Genomic DNA, 12,696 nt, shown 5'->3' with positions numbered 1-12,696 from the left:
ACTTAAACACATTAAAACACACTTGCTAGATTTATTTCATATCTTATTGAAGCTCATATTTTTTTATTTCAATTGTATTTTTGTTTTTAAACATCCAGGAATTTTCTTTGGTTTATGTAAATATTGAGACTTTGGACTTTTGTCGGTTTAACGTGTCTGTGTTTAGTGAGCCTGGCACACAACATGATGTTACTTTAAAGGGACATATTTGACATTTTCAGATTCATACCTTGTATTTTGGTGTGTACTACAACATATTTACATGCCTTTATTTCCTAAAAAACACATTCATTATTTTATACATACATGTGTGACTTTACATCCCGCACCAGAGAACTTAGTCCAATCTGATTGGCTAGCTATACAAATAGGCTGCATCTATTGAATCTTATTCAATGTGACAAATGAATAACCACTTCGAATTTTACCTTTTCTTCTTTTACCTCTCCAGGTCGACCTGCTGGGCCGCCCCCCTCTTACCCCCCTCCCCCAGTGCCATGTTTTAGTCCCCGTCAAGACTCCATTCCAGTTTTCCATAAAGGCCTGCCTCCTCCCGTCCCGCCCGTACACAGAAACCCCAGCAGCCCGCTCCCCAAAAAAACCCCGCCCTCTGCCCCCCCTCCCTCCATACTGAAGGACCCCAACAGAGGACCGCCCCCTCCTCTCCCCTACGCCCCCCACCTGGAAAAGTCCTCCACCGCCCCTCCTCCTCCGCCCCCCAATGCAAAGAGAACCAGTCAGGGCTGGGCGGCTTCTGTGGGTCAGTCCGGGACCGACAAGAGAGACAGGAGGTCGATGCCGGGGGTAACCATCCAAACCCCCACCACTCTACCCATCTGCAATCAATTAGAGTCCTTGATGGGCCTTAACGGTCCCGCCCACCGCTCCCTTAATGTAGGAGGGAGCCAATCAATGGGCGTCAACTACCGCAAGAAGCCGAGCCCACCTCCTCAGTCCAATATAGGCCTCAGACCTGCGATGCTGGACTCTCCGTCCCTCAGCAAGACCTTCCCCAGTCACCCATCTCCGCCTAATCACCGTCCCATCTCTCCTCTACTTAAAACTGGACAATTGACTAAGCCGGTGATACCCAGGCCCCCTCCGCCAACACTTAAACCCTCACTGCCTGCAGCCAAGAACAAGCAGCAGGGGACCAAAATCCAGTGAGTCGGACTCTCAAGCACAAAACATTCAACACAGAATGTCTGACATGAACAAATGAATTCATCTGGTTCAGGGTAACTCACTAAGATGTCCTTTCCCCCCAGAAGAGCATCTCCAGACGGCCAGAGCTTCCGGTCTTTAGGCGATGAGGCGCCCTCAGAGTTCAGGAGGAAACTAGACTCGAGCAAACACAGCGGAGGATGTGAATCTGACGATGACTACGAAAACGTAAGGATAGTTCACAATACAGGACTCAAGCCTTGATTCTGCTCTAACAAATCACCATCAAACATTACCTTGGAATCGTTAAAAGTGTACACATAGATAGACAAGCTATTCATCTTTAGACACATCACAAATACCTACCAGGCTAATGTACCTGTCGGGAGCTACAGTACCGTACTTTTCGGACCTGCATATAAACCGCATATAGATTAGATTAGATTAGATTAGAATCTTTAATGACCACACAGCCAGGCTGGTGGAATTCGTGTTCAGTGCAGAGTATTACAGCTTGTTCCATACAGTTCAACATACAATAAACAGACAATAAAAAGTACAACACACAGCACAGGGCAAAGACATATCATAATTTAAAATTCAAGGTGTGGTGGATTATTATTGTTCATTGGGGTTATTTAGAGTCCATTTAGTGTCCGTATTGCAAAGGGGAAGAAGCTGTTTTTGAAGCGAGCGGTTTTGGCGGACAGTGACCTGTAGCGCCTCCCTGAGGGCAGAAGTTGGAAGACATGGTGACCTGGGTGGGAGGGGTCAGAAATGATTTTCTTTGCCCTTGTGACAGTTCGTTGGTGGTGAAGTGATTCGAGTGATGGAAGGGGACTGCCGGTGATTTTTGATGCTTTATTGATGATACGTTGAAGTTTATTCCGGGAGAGGTTGTCTGAACTGCTGTACCAGACGGTGATGGATAATGTGAGGATGCTTTGGATGATGGCTGTGTAGAACTGGATTAGGAGATGTTTGCTCACTCTGTATTTCTTGAGCTGCCGCAGAAAGAATAGCCTTTGGTTGGCTTTTTTGTAGATGTGGTCTGTGTTGGTCTTCCATTTGAGGTTATTGCTTATGTGAGTGCCAAGAAATTTGAGTGATTCTATGGTGGAAATGAGTTTGCCGGAGATAGATAGAGGTGATCTGGGCTGTGGCTTTCGCCTGAAGTCGATGATTATTTCTTGGGTTTTTGCTGTGTTAAGTAGGAGGTTGTTTTCTGAGCACCAGGTGACTGCTTGATGGATCTGAGTGAGGTATTGTGTTTCATTATTATTTTAGATGATATAAGCCGCAGCAGCTAAATTGTCCGTCTGTCTTGCTCTCGTTCTGTCTCTCGGTTCCACTTTTACTTTGGCGCGCTACCTGTCTCACTCTTTTCCGGCCTCCAGCTTTTCCTGCTGGAGCCCGCCGCTTAAAGGTGGCGGGCGCGGACCGGTCCTAGAGCCCATAGCGTTAAAGGTGGTTAATTTTACCTGTAAAATCCATAGATTTAGGAGGTTCCCTAGTGGCCGTTAGCTGTACAAAAAAAATGGGGGAAAAAGTCGCGGCTTATAGTCCGAAAAGTACGTACATTCAATGAGAAAATCTGTATTTAATTGCACAACATGAATACTGAAATTGCATAGAAAACTGAATTTGATAAGGATCATTCGAACGATCAAATAGTCAACACGCTATATCTCCACATTCACTTCTTGAAATTCCAATTCAGAGAAAACAAATATTAAACGTTTTCTTGTGTCTGCCAGTTTGGTTTCTCACCACAACATACTATCAAAAAGTGCATGTACCAGAGTTCTTTGAATCTGCACTCCATTGCTCTTCCTCAATTCCCTGTGTCTAGTAAATTACATTGAATGGCAAGAACTGAAACTGAACTGTGAAAACTCAAGTGTATAATTGTGTGTGCGTAACAATCAAACACCGTTTTACTTTCATAATATTACACTCAGTTTCAAACAAGAAAAACTCTTCAGAATCTTTTTTTTTATGCAATGATTCAAGTTGAGCAATTGAACTTCAAATGAAACCAAATACAAATGAGTTTCTAGTGAGATGATGTTGAAGCACCCTGAGGAAACAGGCTTTAAAGAGGAGAGATGTGTTGAAACAGCCTCCTTGCTACTCACCTCAACAAGGATGGTATTAGCTCATTTCCTGTCACACTTATCTTGCGTATTTCTTCAATGGAAAATGTAGTTTTGGTGACTAAATATTGTCATTTGGGATTCCACAAAAACAAATCATTAGACACATGTGCATTTCTCAATCTCAAGCTCTTAATTACTCCTATTTGAGCCAATATGTGTGTTTAACTATGTGTGTGTCTCTCCAGATGCAGATGCCAGACTCTGTGTTCATTGATACGACAGAAACCAGCGTCATTGAAATGTAAGACGCTTTTTTAATATATAAATAGTATACATGTATAATATATACATATATGTAATATGAAATGTCCTTATTTCAAGCCAGAGCTTTTGCAGAACATGTATGCCTCCTGGTGCTTTATCTTATGCACGTATTTAATTGACATAGTGGTTATGTAATAGTTGCTACACATGTTGTTGTTCAATCCTTCTTATTTGGGGCACCAGTTAGCTGCAGTTCACGCTAATGAATTTGCAAAAAGAGGCTCAATATGTAGCTTCTATCTGTGATGATGTGTCTTTACGGACAAACGGACTCAAAATCAGTTTCTACCCCTGGGCCGCCAGGCTGCTCAACCACCACACATAATGCAATAACCGTAACCATCCTCACACATACGCACTTTATATACTATTTTTATATCAATATTTGTAACTATTTATTCCTCTGAATGATTGTTTATGTTGTCTGTCCTATTGCCGTGTTTTTTAGTGTTATGTATGTGTGTGTATGTTTTGCACACCGGGACAGAGCTGCACTCTGAATCTCGTTATGCTCTGCGTATAATGACAATACAAGGCTTTAACTTTAACTTTACAACCTGCAGTTTGTTCAGAGAGAGCGCTGTCCACCCCCAGGACGGACTGTACTGCATCAGAAACTCAGGAACCAAAACATCAAAGGTAAAATATAAAAAGTACCTGTTGTACTTCATGGATCAAATCATACAAAAAATGTTCCTGTCCTCCACTGCAGAAACTAGAGTCGATACACATTTGAAACTCACTTCTGATCTTTTAAAATGTGTGTTCAAGCAAACATTACATGACACTACAGTAAGGACTTGTTGTTATAAAAAGTCAGCAGTAGTGTGGATACAGATAGCTATGTATATTAGATACCAGAAATGTTACACTATATCAAAATAATATCAATATATTTCCCAGTCCTTATAAATAATAATTGAATAATTGTGCTGTGTTGTCCAGGTGCTGGTGGTGTGGGATATCAGTACGGGCAAAGCCAGGAACTACAGGCTGTTCCAAGAGGTAAGAGGCCTGCTGCTCTCTTTCATCACATGTGAAATGTTAGACTGAAGCACTCTGGTGTGCGCCAGATAACCCTAAATGAAATACAGAGTTGAACCCTGGTCAGATATATGTTAAAAGGTCTTGAAACGTCTGTCTTCTGTGATTGTAATATTCTGTTAAGTTTCCAAAATGTTCCCTTTATGTTTGTGTTAAATATGTGTCTATGTTGATGCAAGAAAAATACTTAATCTGATCATTCAAGAGTAGGTTTAGATAAGTTGTTTTGTCACAGCAGCGTGAAAGCAAGGCATTGTGCAAGGAATACAAATAAAATAAAATAGAACATTTACATAAATATATACATATCAATGTTGAAATATATATATTTTTCATTTAATCGTTTATTTAGCGGGGACAATGCACATTAATGAACACTTAAAACAAAAAAAATGCAAATGTGTAAATATGCCAGATTTTAGCTTGGAGCTAATTTCCATCCGCAGTCCCTCACATAAAACATTTAAGAACATGACAATTATAAACATAGCGAAGACAAATACATGATGTGCAAAAGAGCAAGAGCAGCACACACAAGTATTTACCACATGGCAGTACAATATAGCAGCAACGACATATAAAGTGCAAGAGGAGATACCCCTGTGTTAAAGTGCGAGAGGAGATACCCCTGTGTTAAAGTGCAAGAGGAGATACCCCTGTGTTAAAGTGCGAGAGGAGATACCCCTGTGTTAAAGTGGGAGAGGAGATACCCCTGTGTTAAAGTGTGAGAGGAGATACCCCTGTGTTAAAGTGCAAGAGGAGATACCCCTGTGTTAAAGTGCGAGAGGAGATACCCCTGTGTTAAAGTGGGAGAGGAGATACCCCTGTGTTAAAGTGCGAGAGGAGATACCCCTGTGTTAAAGTGCAAGAGGAGATACCCCTGTGTTGAAGTGCAAGAGGAGATACCCCTGTGTTGAAGTGCGAGAGGAGATACCCCTGTGTTAAAGTGCGAGAGGAGATACCCCTGTGTTAAAGTGCGAGAGGAGATACCCCTGTGTTAAAGTGCGAGAGGAGATACCCCTGTGTTAAAGTGCGAGAGGAGATACCCCTGTGTTAAAGTGCGAGAGGAGATACCCCTGTGTTAAAGTGCGAGAGGAGATACCCCTGTGTTAAAGTGCGAGAGGAGATACCCCTGTGTTAAAGTGGGAGAGGAGATACCCCTGTGTTAAAGTGGGAGAGGAGATACCCCTGTGTTAAAGTGCGAGAGGAGATACCCCTGTGTTAAAGTGCGAGAGGAGATACCCCTGTGTTAAAGTGCGAGAGGAGATACCCCTGTGTTAAAGTGCGAGAGGAGATACCCCTGTGTTAAAGTGCCTCTTCTTCATGTCTCTTCTACATCAACGTGTGTCCCCTCTTCTCCATGTCTCTTCTACATCAACATGTGTCCCCTCTTCTTCATGTCTCTTCTACTTCAACACGTGTCCCCTCTTCTTCATGTCTCTTCTACATCAACATGTGTCCCCTCTTCTTCATGTCTCTTCTACATCAACATGTGTCCCCTCTTCTTCACGTCTCTTCTTCATCAACATGTGTCCCCTCTTCTTCACGTCTCTTCTACATCATGTGTCCCCTCTTCTTCATGTCTCTTCTACATCAACATGTGTCCCCTCTTCTTCATGTCTCTTCGACATCAACATGTGTCCCCTCTTCTTCATGTCTCTTCTACATCAACATGTGTCCCCTCTTCTTCATGTCTCTTCGACATCAACATGTGTCCTCTCTTCTTCACGTCTCTTCTACATCAACATGTGTCCCCTCTTCTTCACGTCTCTTCTTCATCAACATGTGTCCCCTCTTCTTCACGTCTCTTCTACATCAACATGTGTCCCCTCTTCTTCATGTCTCTTCTACATCAACATGTGTCCCCTCTTCTTCATGTCTCTTCTTCATCAACATGTGTCCCCTCTTCTTCACGTCTCTTCTACATCAACATGTGTCCCCTCTTCTTCATGTCTGTTCTACATCAACATGTGTCCCCTCTTCTTCATGTCTCTTCTACATCAACACGTGTCCCCTCTTCTTCGTGTCTCTTCTACATCAACACGTGTCCCCTCTTCTTCGTGTCTCCTCTACATCAACACGTGTCCCCTCTTCTTCGTGTCTCTTCTACATCAACATGTGTCCCCTCTTCTTCATGTCTGTTCTACATCAACATGTGTCCCCTCTTCTTCATGTCTCTTCTACATCAACATGTGTCCCCTCTTCTCCATGTCTCTTCTACATCAACACGTGTCCCCTCTTCTTCATGTCTCTTCTACATCAACACGTGTCCCCTCTTCTCCATGTCTCTTCTACATCAACACGTGTCCCCTCTTCTCCATGTCTCTTCTACATCAACACGTGTCCCCTCTTCTCCATGTCTCTTCTACATCAACACGTGTCCCCTCTTCTCCATGTCTCTTCTACATCAACATGTGTCCCCTCTTCTTCATGTCTCTTCTACATCAACATGTGTCCCCTCTTCTTCATGTCTCTTCTACATCAACATGTGTCCCCTCTTCTTCATGTCTCTTCTACATCAACATGTGTCCCCTCTTCTTCATGTCTCTTCTACATCAACATGTGTCCCCTCTTCTTCATGTCTCTTCTACATCAACACGTGTCCCCTCTTCTTCGTGTCTCTTCTACATCAACATGTGTCCCCTCTGTGGAAAGAGACTCTGAAAGTTTCAGGAACAAAGAGACTCTCTCTTTTTGATCCATTTATTTAAAAACCTGTCTGAAAATGAGCTGATCAGATTTTGGCCACTTTATGATGTCATAACGATTGTTTAGCTTGTGTAACCATTAGCCAATCAGCAACCAGGGTTGTCACCTTATCACCTGAATCTCCTCCGAGAGCACCATTGAGTTCTTTGTAACCAAATGTCTCTCAGAGGGGCGTGGGGAGGGGCTCCTTGTTTTCATCTAAAGTAACAGACAGAGAATCAGCACTTTGGAAACAGGGCTGAAACAGAGGGGACCTTTAAATAATGCAGAATAGTAATGTGACGTTCATAGTATTAAGTCTCCTGTTCACTGTGGGTGTGTCTCCAGGAGGACAGCGTGTACCTGGACGCTGACGCCCCCTTCCCTACGCTGTCAGCGGTGATCAAACACTACTACAGCCACCCCCTGCCTCACCACGGCTCCCTGTGCCTGCAGAAGCCCTTCACAAAGACCCTGGGCCCCTGACCCACTCTGATCCACCAGAGGAGGCTCAGCCAGGGAAATCCGTCTCTGACAATGGAGATAAACTCGCTCTCACAGATGGAATAAGTGTCAGATCATACCTCTCGCTGTTCAGTGGAGAAGACTGGGTGTCGCAGCAGAAGACTCCATCAGCTTCACATTGAGAACGAAGGACAGTACTTTCTGAAACGGACTGCACGGACAGCAAGGATTGTCAACGGAACATTATTTAATGTACTTTAGCATAAACTAGACTCTTAGCTGAGCACAGCTATCCTACAGTAACCCTCTTTTGTGCACTGAAAACAAGACTTACTGTCAATTATGTTGTAGAGGAATCTTTTACATTTTATACATCAATAACTCACCTGGTATCTCGCAAGCCTTTTTAATTAGAGTCCAAAACCAGATAAAAATGTTGGATGGAATTAAATGGCAGCATTGTTTAATTACAGAAAGAATCCTCCAACAATTAAAACCACACATTTACAAACTCTCCATTAATTTGCTTATTTTTATCAATAAATCCTTTATATTTAAAACACTTGGGACTTGAATGGACGAGTCCTAAGCATGCCAAACCAAGAGCCTCTTTCAAGAAAAGTGTCTCAAATAGGAACTAAAGAAAGTTTATTTTCTGAAAGTGTATTTGGGAAGTAGTGCGAATCCATGAAACTTGGAGAATACTGCAAGAGTTGTAGAGTTTGTAAATGGATGTTTTGATATCTTGTTCACAGGGAGGTAATCAGTGAACAACTCATCATGATTGTGGCTGAAGTATACCTTTTTAAAAGAAGGATTTGAGTTATGCTGTAGATACATGAACCTAAACAGTTGATGTGAACAGTAAAGTGATGAAGCACAATCCAGAGCCAGTGTCAGGCAGACGGGTGTTATGTGTTTTGTCCACAGAGGGGCGCTGTGACACCAAGTGACAACTATTCATCCATTCAGGTTCATGTGGGACTCCGCCAACACTTGCAGCACAACAAGTCAAGTCCTTGCTTGGGTGACCTATTTTAGCGGCCAGATGAAGTGCCAGAGCTCACACGACTGCAAAGGTGTTAATGTTTGTGACACAGTGAGATCATCCATACAGGAAGAGGTCGAGTCATGTGCTTTTGTTGTATTTTTAAGGACAATTATATCAAATCAACATTGCAGCATAGAAAAACATATATATTATTTATATAATCTATAATTCGGTTTTTCTATGTCAGATATGTTTCTTATCGAGAACAAATTAGAAGCTCTGGATTATGTTTGAACAGGACTGACTTCCAGGCAGTATCTTTGTCATAAAGCTCAACTTGTGTTCATGTCTGTGGAGGATTGTGGGGGAAAATGACCTCTGATCACCCCTCTGAAGCTGAACATTTGTGACTTGTAACAGACATGTCCTCTAATGTCTTTAGAGGACATACATGTTGGCATAAGAGTACCAAATATTCATTGATTTCCCGAATCTTATCCCTTTAAATGCCATGTTGTTGCTACTTTTCTCAGTATTTCAATGATTAGCCATGATTTTAAAGCATTTTTTTATGCAAGAAAACATGAAAATATCAAGTATGACATTGGGGCAGTCCGAGAGGAATGTTTCAGTCTGTTGGGAAAAAGTCGAAATTACAGTTTTGACCAATGCTTAATGTCAAACCTGATATAATAGGATTCAAATCACTTTCTGGACCAAATTACTCAAGACGTGTCATCCCAAATAGACAAAGAACCCTCCTGTTTCAAAGGCATGAATAGAAGGGCACCAATGTCTTCATATTTCACAAATCTAACGCCTCTTGTCCAGACTTTACGCCTCTTATCAATCAGGTATTAATATAAACAAGCTCCAGGTGTGTAGCTAAATAACTGTAATCAATTGTCTCACTGATTAACAAGAAATAGGACCAGGCGAGTGGTGCTAAACGTCAGTGAACATTAGGAATTGTTTCTCAAATGCAAAAATGTTCACATTCTGTATTAATATGTGAGAACAGCACTGACTTTAATGCTGTAAATCAATCTATATTTATATGTAAATGCTGTATGTACTGTACAAACATGTGTGTACAAATGTAAAAAGATTATTTTATACAGAAATATGTGTATGAGAATGTATAAAGGATTACTCAAAGCCTTCTTTCATTGCTGTTTTTGTTTTACTCTGAGGTTGCAGCTTTGTGAGTAGTGAGGAAGAGAAAGTCACAGGTTTAAGGAATCATCCATGGCTCTCTTATCCCTTTCTCTTTATACATCCATGGGGTTCATAATAGTGCCCATGGATACATGAAAGGCGACCTTTTACTACCTGACAGCCACAGAAATATATCACTTTTAAATATTTTAGTACCAATCATGTAAAAGATATCCACACTGTAAATCATTTTTTACGAGAGGAACCATTCTGGTGAGGTATCGAAGGTCCCTATTATACTGTTTTTCATCAATATATCACAGCTCTCAGATATATACAAAACATGTCTGAAGTGTTTGGCTCCAAACACCAAACAGATCATTGCAGCATTACCCATAATCCCCTCTGTTTCAGCCCTGTTTCCAAAGTGCTGATTCCCTGTCTGTTACTTCAGATGAAAATAAGGAGCCCCTCCCCACGCCCCTCTGAGAGACATTTGGTTACAAAGAACTCAATGGTGCTCTAGGAGGAGATTCAAGTGATAAGGGGGGGGGGGGGGTTACCTTGGTTGCTGATTGGCTAATGGTCACACAAGACAAAACATCGTTATGACATCATAAAGTGTCCAAAATCTGATCAGCTGATTTTCAGACAGGTTTTTATAGAAATGGATCAAAAAGAGAGAGAATCTTTGTTCCTGAAACTTTCAGAGTCTCTTTCCACAGAGGGGACACATGTTGATGTAGAAGAGACATGAAGAAGAGGGGACACATGTTGATGTAGAAGAGACATGGAGAAGAGGGGACACATGTTGATGTAGAAGAGACATGAAGAAGAGGGGACACATGTTGATGTAGAAGAGACATGAAGAAGAGGGGACACATGTTGATGTAGAAGAGACATGGAGAAGAGGGGACACATGTTGATGTAGAAGAGACATGAAGAAGAGGGGACACATGTTGATGTAGAAGAGACATGAAGAAGAGGGGACACATGTTGATGTAGAAGAGACATGAAGAAGAGGGGACACATGTTGATGTAGCAGAGACATGAAGAAGAGGGGACACATGTTGATGTAGAAGAGACATGAAGAAGAGGGGACACATGTTGATGTAGAAGATACATGAAGAAGAGGGGCCACATGTTGATGTAGAAGAGACATGAAGAAGAGGGGACACATGTTGATGTAGAAGAGACATGAAGAAGAGGGGACACATGTTGATGTAGAAGAGACATGGAGAAGAGGGGACACATGTTGATGTAGAAGAGACATGGAGAAGAGGGGACACATGTTGATGTAGAAGAGACATGAAGAAGAGGGGCCACATGTTGATGTAGAAGAGACACGAAGAAGAGGGGACACACGTTGATGTAGAAGAGACACGAAGAAGAGGGGACACATGTTGATGTAGCAGAGACATGAAGAAGAGGGGACACATGTTGATGTAGAAGAGACATGAAGAAGAGGGGACACACGTTGATGTAGAAGAGACATGAAGAAGAGGGGACACACGTTGATGTAGAAGAGACATGAAGAAGTGGATTTGGCATAATAGGTGACCTTTAAGTCACGGCAGATCTCCCTTTCCTTTCTGTGCCACCTTCACTAAGGCTGAGGAAGCAGAACATCTAGAGAAAGTGGACGAGCAGCTCTCCTCCAGAGAGAGAGAGACTCCCCCTTTGGCCACACACATCTTCAGAAATCTGACCCAGATCTGGCCATGATTAAGTATCAGCGTTCAGCCGGTGGTGAGAGGCTCCGCTGCTTCCTGGTGAGATGAGGACACAGCTGCTTGCTCTGAGGAGGTGTGTGTGTCTGCGGGCTGTGTGCAGTCCTCCGCTTCACAAGTGACGCTTCTCTGCTGGACTTCAACGCACAGAGAGACACATGTGATCCACGATGAGATGAAGATGAAAACGCCGCGTGGGCCTTGTTTTATGAACCATCTGTAGCCGAGTTCCTTCCCCCGTCTTTGTTCTAACTGGATCTCTGTCTCGCTTGTTTTTATATAACCGACTGTATAGCTGCGGTTTCATTGAACTGCTGGAAGCTTCCTTAACATTTCTCTCTCTGCGGGCCAGCTGTGAGAGACTCTGCATGGACCAGCGTGACACAATAAACACGTCCAAGTCATTGGTGTGAAGCTTTAACTCTAATATGTAGCCTTAGCAAAAGCAGAATCTGTGTATTATAAGAACATTAAATAGCTTGTTGCATGGAAACCATCTTATCCCTCTGCCATTGGATAAACAGGTTAAGGGGGGAATCAGCATTACATGGTGTTGTCCTTGTCTTCCATTGTGTTCTTTGTCACTTTGTTGTACATTTTTCCGCGATATGGTTCGTTCTGTTGCAGTTCCTCGTTTCCTGTCCCCGCTCATTCTGGATTGTCCTTGTATAAAGTATAAGCCTCTCGCCCATGAGAACATTTATGTTGCATTGTGCTACTGTACAGCTAGTGGGCAGCAGAAAGAAAATAGTTCCCACCTTGAAATCGTCTCCGTAAGCTCTGTGAGTTCTTGTGTAACCTGGTCATGATTTCTGTAAAGACACATTTCGGCTGCTTTGAGAACCAACAGCCCAGTGCCATGAAGTTCCATTTGTTTTGGAGGGAAGGCATACATCTCAATATACACTTGGCATCTCACACCAGACTATCTAGATCAGGGGTGTCAAACTCAAGGCCCGGGGGCCAAATCCGGCCCGCGACTTCATTTTATGTGGCCCCACGAGAGCTTGCAAAAAATATGTTTATTATACGG

The 12,696-nt window shown here is 42.6% G+C and overlaps 1 protein-coding gene across 5 annotated transcripts in view; it reads left to right on the top strand.

Moving 5' to 3' along the window:
- sh3bp2 (SH3-domain binding protein 2) overlaps positions 1–9,933 on the top strand; it is a 30,695-nt gene extending 20,762 nt beyond the window's left edge. For 4 of the 5 annotated variants that reach the window (XM_034096004.2, XM_034096003.2, XM_034096002.2 and 1 more), the window contains exons 8-13: positions 452–1,163; positions 1,269–1,392; positions 3,509–3,564; positions 4,151–4,226; positions 4,533–4,592; positions 7,668–9,933. In XM_034096004.2, coding sequence (XP_033951895.1) covers positions 452–1,163; positions 1,269–1,392; positions 3,509–3,564; positions 4,151–4,226; positions 4,533–4,592; positions 7,668–7,805 — 1,166 coding nt within the window. In that variant the 3' untranslated portion in view covers positions 7,806–9,933. The remainder of the gene's footprint in view (positions 1–451; positions 1,164–1,268; positions 1,393–3,508; positions 3,565–4,150; positions 4,227–4,532; positions 4,593–7,667) is intronic. The other variant, XM_034096001.2, reaches the window with a different exon arrangement.
- Positions 9,934–12,696: the final 2,763 nt, after the last annotated feature.

Source organism: Pseudochaenichthys georgianus, chromosome 12, assembly GCF_902827115.2.
Source record: "Pseudochaenichthys georgianus chromosome 12, fPseGeo1.2, whole genome shotgun sequence".
Lineage (NCBI taxonomy): Eukaryota > Metazoa > Chordata > Actinopteri > Perciformes > Channichthyidae > Pseudochaenichthys > Pseudochaenichthys georgianus.
Note: the sequence above shows the minus strand (reverse complement) of the source record. Positions and strands in the feature narration are given on the sequence as shown.